The following is a 27,562-nucleotide window of genomic DNA, read 5'->3' as shown; positions in this document are numbered from 1 at the left end:
GACAGCACTGCATATTTGCAGAACTTGAACACATCCTCTGAATTCTCCTAAAAAACAAAAACAAACAACCCCCCCCCCCCAACTTATAAGCACATTTTTTCGTTTCCCATCTGCTTGTCATTAACCAGTGTCCTGTTTTTGGTTCAAGCACATTTCACAAATTATGTGGTTCCATGTAAAGTATCTCCTGGTTCAGGCTAAGAAATGCTTGGTCATCAAATCAACAGTGTAATAAATAAAACTATACAGGTCCCTAATTGCTCTGGACACATTTGACAGATTTGTGTTGGAAGTAAGGCTTCCCACCAGGACTGTGAGTGTTATGAGTTAACTTCATTCAGTCAGGATTGGTTATTGTGAAGCCGTCACCTGTTCTTCTATACTGTCAAGGTGTAGGTTAGTCACCGGTGAAGGGTGACCTACCAAAGCATGAGAAGGATACAAATCATGGGTTAGGGGGAGGTGGTGGGTTGTGGGGGATGGTGGGGAGGAGGGCTAGAGTCGTGCTTGCTTAGCCAGGCAGTCATAAAGTGCACTGAAGTGAAAAGACTTCCCTGCTTGCTTGCCCTTTTGTTTGTCCTGTGTGTGTGTGTGTGTGTGTGTTTCGGGGAGGGGATGAGTTTCCCAAAATGGGACTGCCATGTGGTTTAGGAAGTAGCGTGTGCACTGCCCCCCCCCCCCCCCCCCTCCCCCCTCCCATTTTTAAAGATTCATTTTGAAAAAAAAAAAGAAGAATGAAATCAGTGAGTACGACAGAATCTGCTGTGTTGAAGGTGGCAGTATTGTAATTTTTTTTTTTACTGTTGTTTTGTATTTATTGTTTCGGGTTGTTGTCATAACATATGTCTTAGTAGTACTTAGTGTTAATATTGTGATGCAGAGTTGGAGGTGAATGATAAAAGGATGATAATGATCTCTTGTATAAAAGGATTCCGCGAAAGCTTCATTTTAAATTTTTTTTAAAAGATGATTTTGTTCAACAGGAAACCATTAGGAAATGGGTTTTGAAGTGTGTATTATTTAAAATGTTGGCCAGCTGATTCTCCCATTTCTGTTATACTGACATGCCAGATTGTTATGTTTTATTAGAAATGAGTGCTCACACGTGCAAGAACATACATGTATGCAAGTATGCACTCACTCACACACATGTGCACGTGCGCCCGCGCACACACACACACACTGACACACACACACACACACACACGCGCGCGCACACACACACACACACACACACACACACACACACACATGAGCACTTACAATAGCACTCAAGCGAAGATACATGCACATGTGCATATGCATGCTTGAGTGTCCATAAGCGCTCATTGCACACACACAGACATGCACACACACACACACACACATTATTGCAAATGTTTTTTTTTCTTATTTTTGGAGACACTTGCGTTGCGAGAGTGAATGTACGTGTGTACGTGCGCGCTCACACACCCACCCACCCACCCACACAACCATGCACACACACACAGACACACACACGCACATGCACAAGCACATGCACACACAAACGCACACACACGCACGCACACACACGCATCGCGAATGATGATTGTTTTTATCCGAGGAGAACGTGCGAGAGTGCGAACAAGCGCACGTGCACGAGGCTGAAGTGGGGAGTTAAAAGAGAAGGAACCTTCAACGACTTTCCTTTCAACCACCTGCTGCGTGTTCCTTGATTGAACGTTTGCCCTCACCACTCTTGAGTTTCTCGTTTCCAACTCCTAGTCCCTCCACTGAGGCAGGCCCCACCCCAACCCCTACCCCCATCATCATCCCCCCCCCCCCCCCCACCTCCCCTTTTCCCTTTTCACCGTTTTCCTTCATTCAACCCATGTTCGCCAGTTGGACTTGAAAACCGCGTCGCACTTGCTGGGAACCAACCAACGAACCGATGTGCTACCAAAACACCCTCCACAATCACACTACAGCGAAATGGAAACTAGCCTTGTGCCCTTTTAGTAACCACTATTTTGTTGAAAGCAAAGTCTCTGTAATGTTACTGGGTCTTTGTGGAAAGAAAAGGCTTGTTCAAGCGGGGTGGAGCATGTGATGTGTGTGGTGTATGCAGGCTGGTCTGCTGTGTTCAGTCTTAACCACGCACATGTTTTATTTCCTGTAAACATGACCCTCACCAAAAGTGTGTATGTTAAATAACAACTGCATACTGTCTGTCATCCACGCACACACAAGTTAAATATCCAGTAAGCAGGGCCTCACTGGAAAGAGAGAGAGAGAGAGAGAGAGAGAGAGAGAAAGGTCCTTTGAAAGTTGCGTGGGAGTGGTGGAGAGGTTTGCATGAAAAGGGGAGGACTGAGTTGACTTGACACACATGTTTTCGAGACGGTGGAAGGGAGACCGTGTTCGTTTCATATGTAATCTTCGTGTTGAAGACTTGCATCTGTGGTGGGTGGACACTTCAACGAAGAAGAAGGTGAAGAAGCGAGTGCCGGATTTATAAGTATAGTGCGATTTTCTTCAAATATGAAAAAAAACGTGTATGTAATTATTATTGAGGCTTTTTTTTTTTTCTTTTTTTTTTGTATTGTGATCTTGGTGGTGGTGAGGTTTTTGTGGATATTGTTGCCACATGTCACCGACGTTGTGGTGTGCTGGTGTCATGTGTTCTTTGTGTGTTCTTCAAGTGGAAAGTATGTCACAGTGCTACATACCTATCACTGGGGATTTTCTCGTGTCCGTGGGACAGTGCTTTTTATCCAAGACTCTCGTGTCTTTGATCAGTTAAGTGTGTTTGTGTATTCTCAGTTGTTCCTCTCAGGCTTCTTGTCCCTCGTTCTGCGGTGTGCGTTCGGTTGTGCTTACTCACGAAATGAATGATGGAGGTGTGTGTGTGTGTGTGTGTGTGTGTGTGTCCCATGAGCAGGCGCATTTCTTCCCACTCACCTCCTTCTCTTTCTCTGTCTTTTCGTTTCACAATCTGTCTCGGTCTCAGTGTCTTTTGTGTGTGTGTGTGTGTGTGTGTGTGTGTGTGTGTGTGTGTGTGTTCGAAGTTGTTGTTGTCTCTGTCTCTCCCTCTCTACCCATTCTTTCCCCACGCTTTCTCTCCCACCCCCCTGTCTCTTCTTCTGCCCCCCTTTCAAAACCCCTCCCCTCCTTCTCTCTCATTTAAAAAAACGCATGCGCTACCACTGACTAAAGTATTTTTCACTCAGTTTTTGTTGAGACCCACACGACCGTATCACACACCCAGCTTGGAAATACATAGGATGATCGTCAGTCTTTTAAGAGCCCAGCCCCAGTGTCTGGGTTATTAGAGAGAAAAAAAAAAAAAAAAAAAGGAAAAAAAATCGCTGGCCAGCCGTGTTGTGTGTATTATGGGTACCACTTCCACACTGGGTGGTTGGTTGCAAATTCATGACTTGTCTACACTGAGCCGGCTTTGACGACTGATTTTGGTTTGGGCTAAATATATATGCAGGTCTTCGGGTGCTTAAAAAAAAAAAAAATTATTATGACTTTTTTTTTCTTTTCTGGTTGCATTCCATTCCTCTTTGTGTGTCGTTGGGATGTGTTTAGGGTTTAAAGGTGGGGCTTTGGTGGAATGTTTGTCGTGTGAACTTTGCATGTAATGTTCGTTTGTTTTTTTTTCCTTTTAAGGGGTGTGGCTTGTGATGCACACGTGTGTGTTTGTTTGGGAAGGGCCGGATGGAGGTGTGTCCGGCCGGAAAAGTGTGACCGTGTATGTATGTGTGTGTGTGGTGTCACAGTTTGCATGTGTTTTTCGGGGTACGTGTGTGTGTGTGTGTTTATGTGGGTGTGGGCTGGGGCCGGAATGGGTTGGTTGCTTTCTTTCTTGCGTGCTACCTGTGTGTGTTGTGATTCTGAAAGATCAAAGTTGAGCAGTTTGTGTACCTTTTATTATCAGTTTACCACATGATGACAGATGAGTGATATTATTTTTATGTATGTAGATGGTATATTTCTAGGAAATGCCAGTTCATATGCGTGCACGCATAAACGTAATCGCTCACATTAGTGCGCGCGCACACACGGTCATACACACACACGCACACACATACACACACACTCGCGCGCGGGCACACACACACACACACACACACAACGGCACACACACACACACACACACACACACACACACACACACACACACACACACACACTCACTCTCTCTCTTTACGTCTCTCACACCTTGTCTCGTCTCAATTTCATGATCATAACACACGCACGCGCACACATGCATGAGCACACACGCTCACTCATCCATAAACACATCCACACACACACACACACACACACACACACACACACACACACACACACACACACACACACACACACACATATATATATATATATATAAACACACATGTACACACACATGTATGTATACACACTGTATCACTCTTTAATGAACCCCCCTATCTCTCTCCGCATCTCCATGTTTCAGTCTCTCTCTCTCTCTCTCTCTCTCTCTCTCTCTTGCAGCCGTCGGTCATCCTGAAAAATGCGGCCCCAGTCCTGTCTTTCTGTCTTTCTCAGTTTGGAAAAAAAAGAGAGAGAAGAAACTGAGAAGGGAGAAAAATAAAAATAAAAAAGGGGGTGGGTGGGTGGGAGTGTGGCCGGGATAAGTACGAACCTCAAAGGTACTAGAATTACAGAGTGAATAGTGAATGTCAGTCAAGTTTTATTATTGTGTTGTTTTTTTTTTTCTCTTTGACTTGAAGATCGACGTTGGAATGGCGATGTGCAGCCGGTGTCGCGGTAAGCGGGAAAACACTTCAGTTGTCACTCACATATAATTATATAAACTGCATCGCCGGTCGCGGTGTCCCCCCCACTGACCCCCCCCCCCCCTCCTCAGTCTCCCTCCCGCCGCCACCCCCAGCTTGAGATATGGTATTAATGTTATGGTTTCACAACTGAACCGGCTTTTCTTTTGTGTTGGATGACGGTGCATGATTTCCAGTGGGGGGCTAAACATTAAAATTTTCATGGTGTGGTAGAGAGAGAGAGAGAGAGAGAGGGGGGGGGGGGGTTGTCAAAGGGAGACGGTGAGGACAGGAAGAGAGAGAGATACACCTGCGGAGAAAGAGAGAACATGGTGTGAGTGCATGAAACAGAAAAGAGACAAAAAAATAAGAGAGAGAAGAGAATGTGTCAGTGTGTGGGGGTGGTGGGTACGGGGGGTTATAAATGTGAGACAGAAAGAGAGAGGGAAAAGAGAATGTGTGTGTGTGTGTGTGTGTGTGTGTGTGTGAGAGAGAGAGAGAGAGAGAGAGAGAGAGAGAGAGAGAGGTATGTCGAGTAGGGGTAAAGGTTTCTACTCGGTATCCCTTTCAACGTTATTGTTGTGTGTAATTGGAGCCACCTTCCTCACGCTGCGCTAGCTCCTGCTCTTCTCTCCCCAATCTCTCCATGTCTTTCTGTCTGTCGTTTCTCTCTGTCTGTCTTTCTGTCTGTCTGTCTGTCTTCTCTGTGTGTCTTTCTGTTTCCGCTATGTCGGGCTGTCTGTTCAAGTTCCCCCCCCCCCCCCACACTCTATCTCTGTTTAACTGCCATTTTCTCTCTCTCTGCTTGCCTGCCTTCCTGTCCGAGTCTGTCTGTCTGTCAGCTCCCCCCAACCCCCTTCTCTTTCTCGGCGCCCAGTCTGTTTCTATCCCCACTGAGTCTTCCTCTCCTTGTCTCTATTTGCTCTTTTATCGTGTCTTTCATCTTCTGCGAAGTTTGTGTAACTTAACTGCCTGTTTGGCTCTTTTTGCCTGTCTACCTTGTATTACGTCAGCACGGTTCTCCTTAGTTTGTTACTGTCTGGTCTCCCCTGCTTGCTTTTTTTTTTTTTTTAAATTTTTTTTTAGGGTGGGTTGGGGGGGTGGGGGGTGGGGTTGCGGCGGGTCTGTCTGCGTCTATCGTCTCTGTCTCGCATTGCCCTCTCAGTTTCACTTCCCCCTCCACCCCCTCTTTTACTCTAGTCTGCAGGATGTAAAAGATGCTTTTCCGTCCCTTCGAGCCATGACATAATCTGATTTTCTTTCTCTTCCCCTTCCTGTGTCTCTGTGTATTTGCCTGCCTGCCTGCCTGTCTGTCTCTGTATGTCCCTCTCAGTTCTAATTTTTATACTGTTGTAGTTCTCTACCTCTGTTTCTCACTGTCTCTGTCTCTCTCTCCAGGCGGCTGTGTCAGTCTATCACACACACACACACACACACACACACACACACACAAACACACGGCATACACATACACACACACACACACACACACACACACACACACATGAACAGACAACGGTGAAAGGTTCTATCTCTTTTAGACCGTTTACGATGCAGCACCCAACACCACTGACGATAGCACCCGTAACCGGAGAGCGCTCAGAATCTCTTCATCAACCTCCTCAGTCCCACCCCCTCCACACCCACCCATCACTTCTCTCCCTCTCTCTCCTCTCTCCCACCTCCCCACCCCAACCGTCCCCCAGTCGTCCCATCCTCTCTCTGTCCCTCTCAGAGTGACGTGTTTTCTTGCCAGTGTATTTTCTTTTCCCTCCTGACCCCCCTGCAACCCCTCTCCCCCCCGCTCCAAATAAAGAGAACTCGTCCAATATTTGCACGGAGTGTGTGAAGGGAGTCCTTGAAACTAGATTCACGTGATGTTGATGTTTTACACGAACGTAGTGTTGACTCCAAAGACCTGACCAGGTGGTCAGGTTTTTTGTTTTTTTTGTTTTGTTTTTGACTCGCTTGTGTAAACAAAGTGAGTCTATGTTTTAACCCGGTGTTCGGTTGTGTGTGTGTGTGTGTGTGTGTGTGTGTAAAAAAGGGAAATTACTAGTTGCCAGGGGAGTTAATTTGCTTTAAACTGATCTTTCTCATTTTAAACATTACCTTTTGAAATTATACTCAATACATAAAAAGCTTGGATTTTTTTAAAAAGTGTATCACAAGTGAGTCTTGCAGGCCTTGCCTCTCTCGTTTCTTTTGTTGTTGATGCGGTTTAGGCATTTGATTTTGTTTTCTTTTCAAAGTAAATGTGGTGTGGCATATATGGATCAGTGCGCATGCATTGACACCTTGAAACAGGACAAAAACTGAAACTGACTTCGGGGAAAATATGTACTGTAGTATGTAGTTGTGTAGTACATATTCGTCACCAGTGGGGGTTTGGGGTCTGGGGGTGTGGGTTGTTGATTGAAGCTTAAGCTCATCTTAAGCTATTTACGTTCAATCAGTTATTTATGATTTTTTTGTATAGGGGTGAAGGGTTTGAAGTGGGGTGACTGGGGGAAGGGGTGTGGGGTGTGGGGTGTGCCTTGCATATGCTTGGTATTTTGTTTCCAGTTTTTATATATTTTTTAGAATTAATTTAAAGCATTTTTAATGAAGCTTATGTGGATTAGTTTGCCCAATTTGACATTTTAAAACAGAAACTTGGTATCCTGTCAGAATCATAAGTTAAAAAAAAAATCTAAGCAGTCATCATCAGTTTTGATGAAAAGGTGCTATGTATTGCGCTTTTTATTCAGAAGATTCCTGAAGCTGTTTGGAGAGAGAGAGAGAGAGAGAGAGAGAGAGAGAGAGAGAGAGAGTATTTGTAAATATGAATGCGAGAGAGAGACAGACAGACCGGCAGAATGTATGAATATGAATGTACCAGTATGCACACGCATGCATGTTAATTACCTGAACTCGTTAGGCACTCTAATTATTAACAAGTATGACACTTGTACTTGTCCTCTTGACCCCGACTCATTGCCTCAGCCAGGCGTATAGTGTACAGACTTCACAAAAAGTTTTGGACCACTTCACAGCAGCAGGTATGTTTTCATAATGTGTTTAACAAAAGCACAAAAAAAGCCAAAAAAAAGCACAAAAAAAAGAAAGAAAAAAAGCAGGCTTCACCTGGTCTTCTACTGGCCGCTCTCATTGAAAACCCCCCCAGCTGTTTTAGGCACACATACACCATGAACAAGTGGAGTGTTGGTCTTGTGGTTAACATGTCAGCCTAGAAAGCGAGAGAATCTGAGTGCACTGGTTCGAATCCCACAGTCGGCAGCCAAAAACGGGCGGCGCTCTGAGTGTAGTGATGCGCTCTCCCTGGGAAGAGCAGCCCGAATTTCACACAGAGAAATCTGTTGTGACAAAAAGAGTGAATTGACATTAACTCTGTGGTTTATGATTGAGAGCTGTGGTTTTTCGTTGTAAAAAAAAAAAAAAAAAAAAAAAAAAAGGAAGTGCATGTGGAAGAAAGCGCCTGCTGTTATGAGTGATGCTCGTTATTTTGGCTGCATACACAGCTGTTTGCTGAAATTCCACATCGTTTCACCATGTCTCCGAGAAGACAGTTGCGAGGAGCAAGTGGTCCTCAACTTTTTTTGAACCCTGTTTGTAAGTAAATGGACGAAATTTTGGTCAAGGCACTCAGCCCCTTCTTCTGGATTTTAAAAGATACCTTCAAAAGCCATCACCCTCAACCAGAGAGAGAGAGAGAGAGAGAGAGTCGTGTGTGTGTTGCATATGTGTTTCAGAATCTGTTTGCATCTGTGTGTGCGCATATGTGTGTGAGTGAACATGTGCATGCATGCAAATGCATACATCTTTTGATAATTATATACATGCGGATGAGAGCATACATACATACATACATACATATATATATATATATATATATATATATATATATATATATATATATATATATATATATATATATATATATATATATATATATATAGATGTTTGTTTTGTTTTTACAAATTTTCACTGATTCACTGATTCAGGTGTGAGTGTCCACATGTATGTTGTATCCTATAATATTCAAAATACAGAATACATAATATGTTATTTTCTCCAAAGAGTCATTACATTGTGGTATAAAACACACAAAGAAGACATGAAAATCACAGTCATTCAATATATATTATATTAAAAAGACATAAAAGCTTGAATGTGGACTTAAAGTAAATCCCAAATCCCAAAACAAAAGAGTGCTCACATGAAAACTTCAGCAGAAGAAAGAATTGCTGGATGTGTGATATGAAGACAAAGCATCCATGGCATTAACTGGAAGTAAGAAACTGAAAGAAGTTGGTATGGGCATTTAATTAATGTATTAAATATTGTGTGTGTGGGTTGGGTTGGGGTGGGTGGGGTAGTTCTGTGTCTGAGTGTGTTGTTGTTATGGTGGCGGTGGTGGTGGGGGTGGGGGGTTGTAGTGTGTTGTTGTTGTGTGTGCAGTGTGTGTGTGTGTGTGTGTGTGTGCGCGTGTGTGTGCGCGCGTGCATGTGCGAGTGCGCGTGTGCATGTGTGCAATCATTGTCACAGACGTGCTGAAATTCTGCTCAACCCCAGATATGACAATGGCACACCAAACACACTAAACACAAAACACACACAAACCTGACCCAACCCCACCCTCCACAACACAAAACACACACACAACCACACACACAACCACACACACACACACACACACACACACATAACCAACACCTGTCACTCTTGAGACAGTCAGGGATCTGCTATCACTTACTGCTGTCACCTACTCTTACCTCCTCCCAAAACTAGTTGACAGGCTAAGATCTCTTCCACTTCCTTGATGAACATGGTAATCATCACCTTAGGGGTCAAGATGGGGCATATAAGAGGAAACCTGTGAGAAGGAGAGAGTGGCCACTTGCTCCAGACTGCCACACATAAATCAGTCCTTCTACTCAACACCTTCTTGGCAGCTGGAGCAAAAGATGGAGCTTCCTCCACCACTGCTGAAGGAAAGGGGGAAGAGGCTCTTTGGTTGGAGTGAAGAGCCCTTGTAGGTACAGTTCCCTGGTATCTTGTTGGCTGGTGAAGAATAGGGTAGCCTTGTAGGTTTGGTTGGCTATCACTTAATTGCTGTGGTATTTCTGTCTGTCTGTCTGTCTGTGTAGGTATTTGTCTAATGATGTAATATCATATTATGTGAACAGACGATAAACTTAAAAAACTGCATGTATATGTATCAGTGTATACACTGATAGACACAGATATAACACCCACCCCCTCCCCCACACAAACAAGTAAATATACATGCCCATACATAAACACACATGCATAAACTTGTGCCAGCACTTACACACACACATGCATAGATGTACACACACACACACACACACAGATATTTTGCAAGAACCTGTATCACACTCACGTGTCTGAGCACACATACACGCTTGAGACACACTCACACATAACACATCACACACACACACACTTAACACACACATGTGTGCGCTCACACACACACACACACACACATGAATTCATTTGCTCACACATAAGCTCCTACATTCATGCAGGCTACTGCAAACGATAAGATCTCGGGGGGGGGGGGGGGGGGGGGGGGGGATTTGGAGGGTTGGGGGTTTTGGGGGAGTGGGGGGTGGGGGCAGTTTTATTGTGCGAATCTGACCATCCTAATGCAAAGAGTAGACCTGCCTATCTAGGTGCTCATCAACCCTCGCAGCAGGGCTCCAAAGTATAATGTATTCTTCAGCAGGGGGTTGGTTTGCTGGTAGGTTGCACCCAGAGAAAACCCTAGCCTGACCGAACTCCACCCTGGGTATCTCGTTACGTACCCTTACTGACACAGGAAAACATCTAGCTGCTGTTTTTGTTTTTGTTTTGTTTTTTGTTTTATTACAAAAAAACACACAAAAAAACAAAAAAACAAAAAAAGATGGGTGTGTGCTTTGATGTATCTTTTGTGCTGGATCTGTTGTGCTCGAACAGGTTATCCTAGAGATTTTGCTTAAAAAAAAAATGTGTTTTTTAAAAGGGTGTGTTTGTATTGTCTGTTTAATTCCTCACATGTTTAATTCCTCACACCTGTGCTGCCCTGCCTGGCCCTGCCCTGCCCTGCAGTATCCCCCTCCCCCTCCCCCCATCCTCTCCCAACACCTCTCAGTACTGTCTCACCTCTACCCTTCCCTTTTCCCTGTACTGTGTCTTTTTCTTCCTCCTGTTCCTCGTGTGTGTGTGTGTGTGTGTGTGTGTGTGTGTTTGTGTGTGTGCGTGTGTGTGTGTGTTTGTGTGTGTGTGTCTGTGTGTGTGTGTGTGTGTGTGTGTGTGTGTGAGAGAGAGAGAGAGAGAGAGAGAGAGGAGTGGATGATTAAACTGTTTCTCTCTTGTTTATTCTGAAAACGGAGTAGAAAGGTGATGACAGTTATCATAATGATAATGAAATGATAATGATGATGGTGGTGGTAATAACAATGATGATAATGACGACAAGAGTTATAATGATGACAATGATTATAATACATGACAAAATAGTAGTGACAGCAGTAACCACAGCAGCAGCAGTGGCAATGATAATCACCATCCTCTATCTTCCCCCTCCACTTGTAAGATACTGAAAGTGAAACAAAGGAACTTTACATTTTAAGCCCTGTGCACAGCTGAGGGTGAAGGGGGATTGGGGGGTGGGTTGGGGGCGGTGGGGGGTCAGGAATGGCATGTTTATATAATCCCTGTAGTAATGAAATGTTCAGGTTGCTGGAATAGTGGTGAGTTGTAAGCCCATGAATGTTTAGTTGGTGTCCAGAGAGGTGTTGGTTTGGTTGTTTTTTTTTCATGAACTTGTGTTATGTCACACATGGTCAGCCATAAGTTGCAACCCAGGTAGTTTCTTCCCTTTTCCCGTTTTTCTGTCTCTGTTTCATCACACACAGACACGCAGACACACACACATACACACATGTACACAAAGACATGCACACACACACACGCGCGCGCGTGCACGCGCATGCAAAGACAGGCACACACACACACATGCCTACAGACATGCATATACAAAGACACACACACAACAGACATACACACATACACACATGCACACACTCACAGGCACACATGCATGCACAGGCGCGCGCGCAAACACACACACACACACACACACACACACACACACACACACACACACACACAAACACACAATGATAAGGTTGACATTGCAGCAAAAAGGGGAGCAAAGAACATATTATATATTTAAATGACATGCACCTTCTTCTGTCTTTGCAAGAATGTTATACTCTTGTAGACAACTTTGCTTGGGATATATTCCAACATAACCTTAAAAGATATAAAAACCTTAAAAGATATAAAAATATTCACACAAAGTTTGACATTCACACAATAAACATTCAGTTCTGTGTCAGTAAGGAAAATACAGACTCTTATATGTAGATGGAAAACTGATGCCTTCAAAACAAAATATACCAAGAATATGTTATGCCTATGTGGACAGAAAATTGGAAATTCACATATTCTTTCGTGTGTTAAGTTAAAAGAGTTTATTCCTATACTTTCCCAATACTGAGTTATGAAAATATTTAACTGTTCTTTGCTAACTGACAAATTTTTTGTCAGTTTATCGAAATGTTCAATAACTCATGACCCGTAAGTATTCTAACATTTGACTCTTACCTGTTTTCACCAGTTTGTTGATTTTATGGTTCTTTTTCTCGTTCATCAGATGGACGTTTCCATTCCCCAAATTTCCATCTCCATTCCAGATTTCGATTTCTTGTCACTCTGTAATTGTGAACAGATCGAACATGTTCCCACGCAAACAATACACTGCACACACTTTTTTTATTTCTCTCTCCCCACCCCCCACGCCCCCCCTCTACAATCACTTTAGTTAACAGATGTTAAATTGACGACCAAGCAACACACACACACACACACACACACACACAGAGTCACACACAAGCACACACACTGCAGTCTTTGTCTCACGGGGTGAAAGTTCAGTTCTGTTACAGCTGTTTGTTAAAGTCTGATGCATATTATTAATGGCTTTGGAGCTTTACATAAAAATGTGAGACCCTTTAGAGTCAGTTTTATGTCTGTATATGGATTTGTGCAGACACACAGTTATACAGACACAGATTTACGTATATATGTATATGTATGTATTTGAACATACAAGTATGTGCATGTTCACATGCTTGTGCTTATGTTTTATGTGTACTCACATTCTTGTACACACAACACACACACATGCATGTTCACACACAGATGTGTGCTCACACACACACACACACACACACACACACACACACACACACACATGTGGGGAGGGATTAGTCCTGTTGGTTTTTATTGCAAGTCGGCCCTGATACTTTGATGTGTTACATACTTTCATTGCCGTGTTAGTCAACAACTCAAGTCAGATGATGTGTACCGTAATCTGTGGTCTATTATCTCATATAAGAAATTTCATTTTGTCCTCATAAAAACAAAACACAAATATTTTGAACATACCAGTTGCCATGTACATCATTAAAAGTCTGTTAGATTATAACATGCAAAATGTGTATGTATGTATGTATGTATGTGTACACACACACACACACACACACACACACACACACACACACACACACACACACACACACACACACACACACACACACCACAGATTATGTACTACACATTTCCAGATATTTCATAACTATTGAGATCTCTAAGATTTCAAAGGCACAGACAGACAGACAGACACACACACACACACACACACACACACACACACACACACACACACACACACACACACACACACACACACACACACAGAGCTTCATTCTCAGCCCCATCCATTCAGACAGGCACTGGTGAACACATTTCATATTATAAAACAACCCTGCCCCACAGGGTACAAATTTTGCTTGTTCATAAGTTTTGCTGATATTGGAAGAAAGCTGGACTTCTTCCATACCCTTTTTCACCCAAACAGACTGGTAACGCCAGCCAGATGGGAGGGCCTCAGAATACCCCACAAGAACATGACTTGTGTTACCCACGACTCCTCTTGCCTTCAACACCATTTGCTCTCCATACATTCCGCTTAAACCTGTTGGCCTTTCACTCACAGTCTTACCACTCACATTCACAATGCTGTCTAGGACACCCTTGCATTTCTCATTCAGTCTCCACCGTACCAACAAATAAATGAAAACTGTCAGGACAGATTCAATAAAACAGCTGTAAAAATGTCAGAGAAGGACCGTATTCACATTACGGATCTTTGTCAGTGATATATAAAAGTTGAGTGATTGAGCAGTTTTTGGACTTGTGGATGTTATGGCAGAATATTAAGATCCAAAGTCAAGTGATCATGCTGGTTTTTTATATTTTTTATTATTATTCTTTTGACAGAAAATTACATAAAAATTTTACGTGAAAGAGTGATTCAGTTTAAAGTGGCAGTCTTTCAGTGAAACATGGCATCCCCATTCTCAGAAAATCCTTTGCCAGAAATGTTTCTTTTGCGTCATGCTTTTTCAGTTTTTCTTTCTGCGTTCGTGGGTTGCAACAACCAGGCTGACTGGCACCAGAAGAATACACCTATGAGTGGGCTTCTTTGAGCACGGCAGTTTTTACCATTCCATTTAGGCAGTCATGCTTTGTTTTCGTGGGTGTCTTTTTGTTTGTTGTCTGTCTTTTCTTGCAGTTTGGTAGAACTTGTAAGTTGTAGTGTGTGTAAGTTTGTTTTTGGTGATATACATAAAAAAAAAAGTGATGCATAGTATACAACATGCTTCTGGCATGTAAAAAACCCCATAGAAACAAAATTGTACCAGATAACCCTGTTTCATAAGAAAATGAGAGCACGTTGGAAAACTGTGTGTGTTGGTAAAGTGATTAGTACTGGTACCGTGGTTGGTTAGTTCAGTCGATGATGAAAATGAGGAAGAAGAAGAAGAGGAGGAAGAAGGAAAAGGAGGAGGAAGAAGAGGAAAATCAAACATTTAAAATGTGATACAACTGCATTACCTTTTTTTTGCATGCATTAATGGCAGCCATATAGTTATACTTGTTAGAGCTGTGTTGGTGTCTTGACTGAGCAGATGGAACAGTGTTTGATCTCATTCCTTTTGACGTGACAGTTGTGAGCGGAAATTACGCTTGTTGAAATGAAAGATCCTGTTACAGTGTAAGTACTAAATCTGTAATGAATATAATAAGGATGTTTCCACTTAACATCACCGGAAAGTTGAACTGAACGACTTATTGGCCAAAGCCTTTAAAGTCAAGTTGTATAGGGCTTGGGTGTTGGTTCAGTGAAGGTTGTGTCGTTCGGAGAGGTGAGTGTTTGGTGCCTGTCCTGGGAAGTCTGTGGGAGGTCTGTCTGGCTTTCCAATGTTGAGCCATGGATGTTAAACAAAGAACAAACAAACAAACAAACAAAAAAAAGCCGGGGTGAAATCTTTATTTGGAGTTCTGGGGAGGAAGTCCTGGACTTAACCATCATTGTGAGGGGTAAAACTGTTTGGTAGATTTTTTGAAATGCAGCTTTCATAAACAAATGATGCAATTTTCATAAACAAATGATTGGAAGAATAGCTTGGATACAATAAAAGATGGATGTGTACTGCAGCCTTAGCCATTAAAGCACTAATGGTAGATGCCCATACCCAAATCATGCAAAAGAGAAAATACTGCATTGATTAGTCAGAACAAAATTATGTAAATAGACTCACTTGGGTCAGAAATATAGATTTTGTGATCAGTTATCTATATGAAAACTGGATGCTGATCGTGATGGAAGTGATTATATTGTGTGGTGCAAAAACACACACACAAAAAAAACAACATTCTGGAAGTGTTGATCTGAATTGAGAATGAGTGCCACATGAAAGAGAGAGAGAGAGGGGGAGAGGGAGAATGCTTATAACTATGCTCAGGTGAAAACAAGGTCTGAGATGTCAAAACATGCTGTGGAGTATTTGCAGAAAAAATGCTGAGAGGTGACTGGAGACAGAAAATACAAAGGCAGGAATTCAGGACAAAAAACGGGAGGTACTTTGGGGAGTAGTGTGGGGGAGGGGGAGTAAGAGGAGGAAATAACCTAGCTAAACAGCCGATAATGGTTTTCTCAGTTATCCCAACTTGTAAGTCTGCTGATGAGCTGAGAGTAATTTATGCCACAATGCTGCCACCCCACCCCCAACCATCTTCTTGTTCTGTTGAATCTAGCTAGTGTGAATCAGACAATGACCATACAAGGTATGCAAATTATATTTTTTTGTCATTATCCACAGAGGTGGGGGGTCTCTTAGTCACGAACTGGTTTGCAACTATGGAGAAGTGCATGTTTCTGTTTCTTCTTCTTCTAAGTTCTTTTTTTTTTCTGCACCACCATGAGCGCCATTGTTCAGTGGCAATACTGTCACGATGATTTTCATTTAAGTCTCCCAGAAGGTCATATTTCTTTTCTTATATTTTTTGTGCCCTAGAATTTTGGACTTTTTTTTGGTTATATATTTTGATACTGATGAATGATAAATAATGTTGTTGATGACAGTTCTTCTGATGGGGGGTCCATTTAGGTTTGGGTCTGATGGACTAGGCTGCACTCTGATGATTTGATGTATACTGTTGACAACCATGTGAGAAACTGGTGTTTCTCTTGTGCCTCCTGCCGTGGAACTTTCTGGCACCATGCGGAATGACTGCCTTGGTTTGTTCAGTGCTGTTGTCTTGGTTGTGGTCCTTTCTCCTGTTTTTAACAAATCGTTTCTTTGTTGGGCTTTTTATTCTGTTTGATCTGTTGTTCTTTTGCATCAGAAAGACAGATAGGAGGATGGGACAGACAGACACGAGCATGCTTGTGCACACACACACACACACACACGCAAATACACACACACACACACACACACAGATGCACACACTCTCACTCATACACACACACACTCAGATGCACACAAAGAGATGCACAAACACACACACACACAAACACACACACACACACAAGCACATGTGCGCTCACACGTACATACATAAATACATACATGTATACATACACACACTGCAGTTTAAAACTTTAATGATCTAAACAATTACTGACATTTAAGTTTTTCTCTTTCTATGCACCTTCCTCTACTTTCTTTTACTTTCTAAAGCAAAACAAAACACACACGCACACACAAAAACAAAAAACAAAAACGAAAATAGAATAAAGAAGCCCAATTCCCCTGAGTGTGTGTGTACTTGCTAGCATGTTTGTATTTAATGAGTATATCTGTGTGCGTGCATGAGCATTTTCATGTTCATTTGTTTGTGTGGGGGTGGGTGGGTAGGCGGATGCATGTTCAAGCTTGAGTTCACAATATGATTTTTTACTTTTCTTTTTTTAAATTTTTTTTTATCTTTCATTCCCTATCTTTGTGCCTCTGTCTTAACCTTTCTCCTGTTGTCTCCAATTTCTCTCCTCCTCGTCTATGTCTGACCTTCCATTTTCACTCTCTCTCTCTCTCTGAGTCTCTCTCTCTCTCTGAGTCTCTCTCTCTCTCTCTCTCTCTCACACACATACAAACACACACACACACACACACACACACAAATATTGTTTTTCGTTGTGCTTGTTTGTGGGTGTGTGAGCGAGTGCGTGTTTGTGTGTGCTTGCGTGTGGGCATGTGTTTGTAGCTTCACCTGGTCATGTTACCTTTTCGTCTGGATCAGAAGCGTCGATCTTGTCTTGTGTGCAAGTTTCAGAAGCCTGCTTGCTGTGCTAGCTGCACGCAGGTCTTTCTTCTGTTCAGAGTTTCAGTGGGAAGTCTCTGGCTGATGCAGTTTACTGGGTAGTTAGTTATTCCTTTTGTGGATTCCAATGACGAAAACTTTCACTGCTGGTACTTTTAAACGGTGAGGTTCTGCACCTGTGTACAGGCGATGAACCAGTCTTGGGAGTCTTGGAGGGCCAAAAGTTCATATTGTTGTGCTGGTTTATGAAGAACTTGTGGTATTTGTCAGAGCACAGCTCTTTTATGTCTCCATCGTATCGTAACCAGCCCATCCGTGCCAAGGTGTGGCGAATTAGTAGAGACGGGCAGTGGAAAGAAAGGAAAGGAAATGAAATGAAAGTTGACGGAAGGTGAGGAGAAGAAGAGAGAATGAGATTGAAACATTTTTAGTGGGGAGGGATGGCAGGCAGGAGGCAGTGGGTAAGGAAGAGAGAATTGCAGAGAGAAAAAGAGGCAGAGAGCGAGAGAAAGGGAAAGAGAAAGGGAGGGGTAGAAAGGGAGAGAGAGAGAGGGGGGAGGGAGAGAGAGAGAGAGAGAGAGAGAGAGAGAGAGACTATGGGTTGAAGAGGAGACAAACGAACACACACACAAAAATAAAAGAAAAAAAGAAGAATGAAAAATGCACGCTTTTGATTTTCTGCGCCAGCGGAACCTTTGAACGCGGTGATTATAGCAGCGGCAGGTAGCTCTGAACCCCCTCGCCTGCTGTGATGGGGTTGGGTGGAGTGGGACTGTGGGGGTTATGGGTGGGGGAGAAGGTACAGGTGTTTCACAGAGGCAGGCCAGGCGAGGGGCTGTTTTACCTGTAGGTATATATATAATACCAGGCCAGTGTTGTGAACCTTCCTCCCTTGGCCTCTTTCCCTCTGCTTGCCGAAAATCTCCTGTGTACACGAGAGCCTCCACTTTTCTTTCTTTTTTTTCTGTGTCTTTTTATTTTATTTTATTTTTTTATGTTGAACCTACCAGCTGAAGCTTACGCTTTTGCTAGAGCGTATAGTAGTAGTAGTAGTAGTAGTAGTAGCAGTAGTAGTAGTTGTAGAAAGGTGGGCACATTTCACTGTTTCTTCTTCTCCCTGGTATGGTGACTTGCATTGTTATCTTGTGGATCAAGTTTTCTGGTTTGCTTTTCCCTGGAGTACAGGTATGCTGTGTGAGGGTGGTTGACTGACCTTTATGGCTTCTGTGTGTGTGTGTGTGTGTGTGTGTGTGTGTGTGTGTGTGTGTGTGTGTGTGTGTGTGTGTGTTATTGCTGAGACGCTTGCTTGTGTGAAATTACATAGAGGTGTGGTCATGGGTGTGTGTGTGTGTGTGTGTGTGTGTGTGTGTGTGTGTGTGTGTTCATGTGCAGGTATTGATTTTTACAGAGACTGCTAGGATTGTTGATGTGTTATTATTATTATTGCTGGTTTTGTTTGGAATGGTTGGGACTGTGAGACGTAGTTCACTTATAATTGTTTGATTTTTATTGCCTTTTTGTGTGTCTAATTTGAGATAAGTGATTAACTGTTCTTAGAGAAAGAGACATACACAGACAGACACTTAGAAAAACAGATGGAATACACGCGAAGACAGATGGTCAGACAGAGTACACTAATATGACTATATTTGACTTTGTGATAAGCTGTTCTTACAGAGAGAGAAACAGACGGACCAACACAGTTCACATGTAGACCGACGTAATACACACTAGTACTGATGGTCAGACAGAGTTCTCAAACTTAACCTGGAATGGTTGGAATACTTATTTCATATAACAGGCGCACCTCCTGAGCTCTTGTTAACAATCAAGTTGTTTAACATTTGGATCACTCCACCCCCACCCCCCACACACACACCCTCCACTCCCCCCAAAATGAAGAATGGTTCTCTCTGTGGCAGGGTAAAAACAATCATATGTAAACACCCTCATGTAGATCTGGTAAATTGAAAGTAGCAGCCCATGAACACAGAAAGATTGGATTGATATCCTGTGATTATAGGTTAAATTAAAGTTTAAAGTGCCAGTAGCTTTTTACAGCCATTGGGGCAGTGAATTCATAGTCACTGTGGCTCAGAACAGGACCAAAGTTAGGTACCCATTCACACCTGGGTGAAGTGAGGAAAATCGGAGTGAAATACCTCTCCCAAGGACACAGCATCACTCCGAAACCTGGCCTCAGACTCTGATCACATGTGACCACTGGTGGATCAAAAGTCCAGCACCTCACTGGTTGTGCCACGGCGCACCCTGTGATCGTAGGGAACAGAAATCCTGACTGTTCACTCTGCTGGAGACTGACACTGACAGTCTGATTCAGTTCAAAATACTTTGTTTGCTTCAAACAGTTAAAACAGAAACTTTTTTTTGGTTTGTTTTCTCTCTCATGTTGATGGTTTGTTTCAGATGGGGACATTGAAAGATGAAGAGTTTTCTCTCTCATTTTAAGGGTTTGTTTCAGATGGGGACATTGAAAGATGAAGAGCTTTCTCTGTCATGTTGATGGTTTGTTTCAGATGGGGACATTGAAAGGTGAAGAGCTTTCTCTCTCATGTTGATGGTTTGTTTCAGATGGGGACATTGAAAGATGAAGAGCTTTCTCTGTCATGTTGATGGTTTGTTTCAGATTGGGACATTGAAAGGTGAAGAGCTTTCTCTCTCATGTTGATGGTTTGTTTCAGATGGGGACATTGAAAGATGGAGAGCTTTCTCTCTCATGTTGATGGTTTGTTTCAGATGGGGACATTGAAAGATGAAGAGCTTTCTCTCTCATGTTGATGGTTTGTTTCAGATGGGGACATTGAAAGATGAAGAGCTTTCTCTCTCATGTTGATGGTTTGTTTCAGATGGGGACATTGAAAGATGAAGAGCTTTCTCTGTCATGTTGATGGTTTGTTTCAGATGGGGACATTGAAAGATGAAGAGCTTTCTCTCTCATGTTGATGGTTTGTTTCAGATGGGGACATTGAAAGATGAAGAGCTTTCTCTCTCATGTTGATGGTTTGTTTCAGATGGGGACATTGAAAGATGAAGAGCTTTCTCTCTCATGTTGATGGTTTGTTTCAGATGGGGACATTGAAAGATGAAGAGCTTTCTCTCTCATGTTGATGGTTTGTTTCAGATGGGGACATTGAAAGATGAAGAGCTTTCTCTGTCATGTTGATGGTTTGTTTCAGATGGGGACATTGAAAGATGAAGAGCTTTCTCTGTCATGTTGATGGTTTGTTTCAGATGGGACATTGAAAGGTGAAGAGCTTTCTCTGTCATGTTGATGGTTTGTTTCAGATGGGGACATTGAAAGATGAAGAGCTTTCTCTGTCATGTTGATGGTTTGTTTCAGATGGGGACATTGAAAGATGAAGAGCTTTCTCTCTCATGTTGATGGTTTGTTTCAGATGGGGACATTGAAAGATGAAGAGCTTTCTCTCTCATGTTGATGGTTTGTTTCAGATGGGGACATTGAAAGATGAAGAGTTTTCTCTGTCATGTTGATGGTTTGTTTCAGATGGGGACATTGAAAGATGAAGAGCTTTCTCTCTCATGTTGATGGTTTGTTTCAGATGGGGACATTGAAAGATGAAGAGCTGGACGGAGACAGTGGCGTCCCCAGTGGCAGCAGCTGTTTGTTCCCCAACAGGAGCGGCTACAGCACCATGTGATGGTCACTGCACTCTTCATCCTCTTCCCCCCCATCTTCTTCAGTGTTTCGTTTCCATGTCACTGCCACCCGCCAGGAGGCTGGCTGCCTTGATCATGTGAAGACCCTAGCCCTGGGTTTCTGAAGCCACCTCTGTGACCTTACCTTTTTTCTGTAAAATTCACCTTTGGAAAAACTTTTTTTTTTTTTATTTTTTTAACCATTAACAATTTCTGTCATCAGTGGTGGACACTGATCAAGTGTTAATTGTCAGCAGCCATATCCGTTTTGTTGTTGTTGTTTTTTTTTTTTATTCTGAGGGAATATTGAAAAAAGTGTTGTTTTTTTTTGTTCTGTGATGTTTTTCTGTGAAAGTTGATCACATTAGAATCATGCAGTAATTAGGTAACTTTCCACCACCACCTGTTGGATGTATACGTGTATATGTGCCGTATCCGCCGCCACAGCAGTATATGTTTACATAGTTGTCTCACTTTTCACCCAGATACCTCAACGGTGACATGTGCAACAACACCTGCAGCGTATGTGTATGGGAACAGCACTGGAACATCCACACTCTAGTTTCTTCCCGGTATCGGAAGTGTTGACTGTTCTGTTGAGGGTTGTTGTAGAGTGGCGGAGATGGCGCAGGCACAGACCAAGGGGTACCGGGACGAGGCGCTGGCAGCCAGTCGACAGCGCAGTGGCAGCGCACAGTTCGGCCTGGAGGTGGATGTGCAGTTGCAGCAGCCCCAGGCTGCCACTCCTGCACCCCCAACCCCCACCCAGTCCTCCTTCATCAACCTCAAGAGCCGGTTTGAGGACCCGGCTCAGGCAGGCCCTGGGCGCAGTCGCTTTGGGCCCAATGTCAACCGCATCAAGGAAATGTTCCAGGCAGGGGGGAGCCGGGTCTGGAGGGACCTCCCACTCTGTCTCAAGCTCGGCCGTGTCATCCCGGTCAAGTTCTGCTGGACTGCCCGAGTCAGACCGTTCCCCCGAGTCCAAGCGGAAGAAACTGCGGGACGCAGCCCTGTCGGGGTCGAGGGAGTCTCTGACCAATGTGGGTGGTCGCTCGCTGCCAGCAGCGTCCCATGTGTCCCTGTCGGCTCCGGACCTGCTGCCCCAGCACCCGCCGCCCAGCCTGATGGAGGCCACCAGCCATGTGCAGCGCTTCAACTACACCCGCATGCTCTTTGCCAAGATGGAAGAAGAGTCCCGCATGGCTCAGGAGCGCCAGAAGGTCGTGCGACGGAGGTCCCCGACCCGCACTCCATCCTCCCCCCCTGCCACGCTGTCACCCAGGTCTCCGCCTTCGATGAGCCCCACGCGCAAAGTGTGGAGCCACGACGACGTCCGGCAGCTGACAGAGGATGTGGGAGGCCACCCTCAGGGACACAGAGGGAGGAGCGACAGTTCAGGCTCCAGGGCAGTGTCTTGCAGTGACGTGTCAGCCAAGCGGCCAGTCTCACAGCAAGAAGAGGACCTCCTCAAGCCGTCTAGTAGCAGTCAGGTTTCCTCTCACTCTGCCACCTCATCATCGGCTGTCACTCTCCGCTCTCATGCTGTGCGTGCGCAGCCGGATGTGGTAGGTGACAACGTTCCTGGGGACAGGACGGGAAAGTACATAAAAAACTTTGACCTCATCAAGACTGCTGAGAACGTGGACAAGAAGGAAAATGAAACCTGTGAACTGGAAGCAGTGCGTGCCAGAGTAACAGGTGGCTTTCGGCGTCAGCTGGGCACTGGCACAGACCAGCCGCATATAGGAGAGCATTCAGGAGAACATTCCATGCGGAGGGGGAGGCTCCCTCCATCCCAAAGTCTTTCATCATCATCATCGTCGTCATCGTCACATTCCAGCTCTGCCCCGGCGTATCAGAACGGGGTGGACACTTCCATGGTGAGAATGCGCCAGAAAAAGTTGCCGGGCACCCCCGAGGACATGGCCGCCAGACGTCTGAGCAAGGAAGAAATAGATGCGGCACTGGTCAGGGCTGACAACTACTTGTCTACGCTGCACGCACCAGCAGAGAGCGTGCAGAGAATTAAACGACGATCGTGGGAAGTGGGAAGTCCAAGTCCGCCAGTGGATGAGAGGACCAAGAGGTATTCCCTCGATGAGCGCTTCACCAGCAGAATAGCTGGTCAGACTGCTGACCGCAGCAGCAGCAGCAGCAGCAGCAACAGAACGGTCGGACACACTCATGTTGTGAGTCAGACAGATCATCAGTCTGTGGCGCCTGGCATCAGCGATGAAGTGGACCGCATGGCAGCACCTGCGGTGTTGGATGTCAGTGAATCCTGGCGGAAAGGTTTCCATGAGGATGGACAGAGGAGCAAACCAGTCTCTCCCTATGACATTCCACCCCCATCCTACGAAAGCTCGGCCCATGCCCTTGCCAGCAGACTGAACCGACCGGCCCTGCCAAACAAACCCAACCCAGTCCCTAGACGGGCAGCTCCCCCACCTCCTCTCCCCTCCACCCCGCCCAAAGGAGACCCCAAGGCATTCCGAACAGCAGGGTCCTACCCATCGGTGTCACCACCACAGCGGAAAGAGGAGACGGCGGCAGCGGAGATTGGTGAGCAGGACAGGGCAGTGTGCGGTGACAGGGACGGCAGTGGTGTGGTCAGCACCAGCTTTGGGACTGCTCTCCACTCCTCCTCCTCCTCTGGACCCGTGGAGCCCCGCATGGACACAGCGCTTCTGTGAGTATTGATGTCACTGTGTTGCTATGAGTATTGATGTCACTGTCACTGTGTTGTGAATATTGACGTCACTGTATTACCTTGTCACTGTGTTGCTGTGAATATTGCCGTCACTGTATTGACGTCACTGTGTTGCTGTGAGTATTGATGTCACTGTGTTGCTATGTCATTGTGTTGTTGTGAGTATTGACGTCACTGTGGTGTTGTGAGTATTGACGTCACTGTGTTGCTATGTCACTGTGTTGCTGTGAGTATTGATGTCAGTGTATTGACGTCACTGTGGTGTTGTGAGTATTGACATCACTGTGTTGTTGATATGTCACTGTGTTGTTGATTGTATTGACGTCACTGTGTCGCTGTGAGTATTGACGTCACTGTGTTGCTATGTCACTGTGTTGCTGTGAGTATTGACATCACTGTGTTGCTGTTTGACATCACTGTGTTTGTGTCACTGTGGTGTTGTGAGTATTGACGTCACTGTGTTGCTGTGAGTATTAATGTTGCTGTGTTTCTGCAAGAGTGTGTTTATTTTATAGTATGTGTATTTACAGTTCTTCAAACCTTGAAAAGTCTTGTAGGAAAAATGAGAGAAGCATTTCAAGGGATGGAAAAATGTCATGGAAAAATTTGTTTTGCCCTTCAGGGTGTGGAAAAGTCTTAGAATTTTTATAAAAACCATTGACTGGTACCATTCAACAAACAGTGTCATGCATTACAAAAAGAAAAAGAAAAAAGAAGAAAAAGAAAAAAGAGAACAACAGTGAAAATTGACCATCAGTACCAGGATGTCTGTTGATCTCTTCAATCAGAGGAGTTGCAGAAAAAAATTTTGTTTCTGTTTGGTGTGTGTGTGTGTGTGTGTGTGTGTGTGAGAGTGTTAGTGTGTTTGTGTCTGTGCATCTGTGTGTGTGTGTGTGTGTGTGCATACCGTTTTCTTTCATTGTGAATGTATTTGTCATATATGATATTCAGTCTTTGTTTTCAGTCTCTCTCTCTCTCTTCTGTGTGTGTGTGTGTGTGTGTGTGTGTGTGTGGCTGAAGCTGACTGTGTGTGTGTGTGTGTGTGTGTGTGTGTGTGTGTGTGTGTGTGTGTGTGGTGCAGAGGGAGTGAATTATCACAAAGGATTTTAGTGTTCTGCCCTAGATGTGATATAACACTTTTTTTTTTTTTTTTAACAGTATTAATAATTTCAACATCCAGCTGTTCACTGCCAGGGAAACATAACTCTGTTAACATGTCGTATTTATAGTCAGTGAACAGGTTAACATCAACAACAAAACATGCACATGCGTGCACACACACACACACACACACACACACAGACACAAGTTGGTTTGGCTACTGCTGTCATGGTATTCACTGTTTAAAAGATGTAAATACACATGAGTGCGCGCGTGCATGCGCGCAAACACACACACACACACACACACACATTGTTTTTTACGCTACAAACTTTGAAATTGTGTCAGCAGCCAGATTCAGGATGCAGGAGACAGCTGACTGTACTGACGGTAATACGGGCATTACAAAATGTTCCACTTTTCAGGAAACGGGTGTCGGAAACCCTTATTATTTGTACACTGGTCTGTCATTATGATTAGGCATCATGCTCTTGACCTGCAGTCAGGACTTGAGTGGTAGGAGCACTTGGTGTTACAGCATTACCCCCCAAAAAAACAAATAAAAAAGAAAAAGGACAGGAAGGAAAACAACAACAAAAAGACATTAGTGTACAAGAAATATAATGCTGACTGCATGTGTGTGTATATATACACACACACACACACACACACACACACACACACACACACACACACACATGTACTGGCAGAAAGGGTTAAAATGTTACACATGGAATGTTAGATAACAACAGCAATGATGATGACTACAAAAGCAGCAATGACGATGATGGAAAAAAACCGGAAACCCCCCAAAACACAAACACTTACTATAAAGATATCAAAGAAAAATATACTGTTCGTCCAGTGTCCCTGTTAGCAGCGAGTGGACTGACTGCGGACGTATTTTTATAATCGCTGTTAGTGACCTGGGTGTTGGAGAGAGGGAGATAGGGGAAGAAACTAATATTGAGTAAAAAGGATTTCTGTTTGCAGATCAGTAGTGATATTTCTATCTACATGACCTTACCTTGCGTATGAAGTAAACAATACACTGTATACAGTCATTAACGCTGACCACATCACCCGAACATTATTAAATGATTTTTTACCAGTATCTTTGTGCATGGTTTTGATGAGTGCTGATAAAAGAAAAAAAACAACCCAATCAAGTAATTTATGTATTATAGTAGAAGAACCTGAGACACAAATAATTATAAATCTTGGGTCATTTCATCTTCTTCACGCATTGCACATTTGATTCAAATGCATACTTTAGGTCATTACAGACTCTTTCACACATGGCTTGCGTAATTTAATTGCCTTTGCTGACCTGCACTGGCCGCATCAGGGCTGACATTATTGACGGACTCATAACGAGAAGCTTGACCTGCCACACTGGGTAGAGCTACCCTTGGAGGAAATCCATGGGGCTCAACAGTCGCTCAGCTTTGGAGAGCAGAAGAATGAATGGGTAGCTGGAGCGTGGGGCTGGCCCCTGGGAGGGCAAGAGAGGGCGTGGCGGGTGAGTCACACACAGGCTGTGAAGCCTTCTGGGAACATTAGGGGGATGGCTTTAATGGCCTGGATCACCTCTGGCTGGTTGCTGATATTGATCTGATTACCACCCCCACCCATCCACCCACGCCACCCTCCCTCAGTGTGTGCCGGGTGCCCTGTGGCTCAATCATTGTCATCGGGTGTGAAGCTGACCCTGGGATCAAGGTTGCTCTTTGTTGAAGTGTTGCAGTGTACTGCTCACCCTGGTTTGCTCTTCCACCGGTGAAGGTGGGATGGTGGTGTCAATGCTCTTTTTGCTCTTTGTTGAAGTGTTGCAGTGTACTGCTCACCCTGGTTTGCTCTTCCACCGGTGAAAGTGGGATGGTGGTGTCAGTGCTCTTTTTGCTCTTTGTTGAAGTGTTGCAGTGTACTGCTCACCCTGGTTTGCTCTTCCACCGGTGAAGGTGGGATGGTGGTGTCAATGCTCTTTTTGCTCTTTGTTGAAGTGTTGCAGTGTACTGCTCACCCTGGTTTGCTCTTCCACCGGTGAAGGTGGGATGGTGGTGTCAATGCTCTTTTTGCTCTTTGTTGAAGTGTTGCAGTGTACTGCTCACCCTGGTTTGCTCTTCCACCGGTGAAGGTGGGATGGTGGTGTTCCGTGGTGGAACCAATGCTCTTTTTGGTCATTGTTGTGAGGCTGATTTTTTCTTTTTGAAAATTGGTTTGTCATTTGTGATACCGATAAAAAGCAGCATCACTTCCTGCCTGTCACAAGCGTCTTGATTTTTTAATTTTTTATTTTTGTAGGGTGAGTGGTTCTTCTTGCTTTGTTTGGGAGTGGTAGGAAGAAAAATGTGTATAACTCTAAGGAAAAATGCGAAAAAAGATAGTACAACTACAAGGAAACGATAGAATGAATGGCTTCAATTGTAAAAGATAAACTTGCATCTAGTAGTTATCTCTCTTCTGGTCAGAGTATCATTGCCTTTCTAGGAATTAGGTGGGTTGGGAAAGGTTTCTTCTGAACTGTAAGGGGATGGAAAATTTTTGTAATTTG

At 44.0% G+C, this 27,562-nt stretch overlaps 1 protein-coding gene across 1 annotated transcript in view; it reads left to right on the top strand.

The window, feature by feature from the left end:
* Positions 1–27,562, top strand: part of LOC143292231 (uncharacterized) — an 86,883-nt gene that overhangs the window by 3,982 nt on the left and 55,339 nt on the right. Inside the window, 2 exon segments of the mRNA XM_076602419.1 lie at positions 21,101–22,077; positions 22,079–23,886. Coding sequence (XP_076458534.1) covers positions 21,820–22,077; positions 22,079–23,886 — 2,066 coding nt within the window. The 5' untranslated portion in view covers positions 21,101–21,819.

Source organism: Babylonia areolata, chromosome 18 (genome assembly GCF_041734735.1).
Source record: "Babylonia areolata isolate BAREFJ2019XMU chromosome 18, ASM4173473v1, whole genome shotgun sequence".
Lineage (NCBI taxonomy): Eukaryota > Metazoa > Mollusca > Gastropoda > Neogastropoda > Buccinidae > Babylonia > Babylonia areolata.
This window is presented reverse-complemented; position numbering and strand designations above follow the sequence as displayed.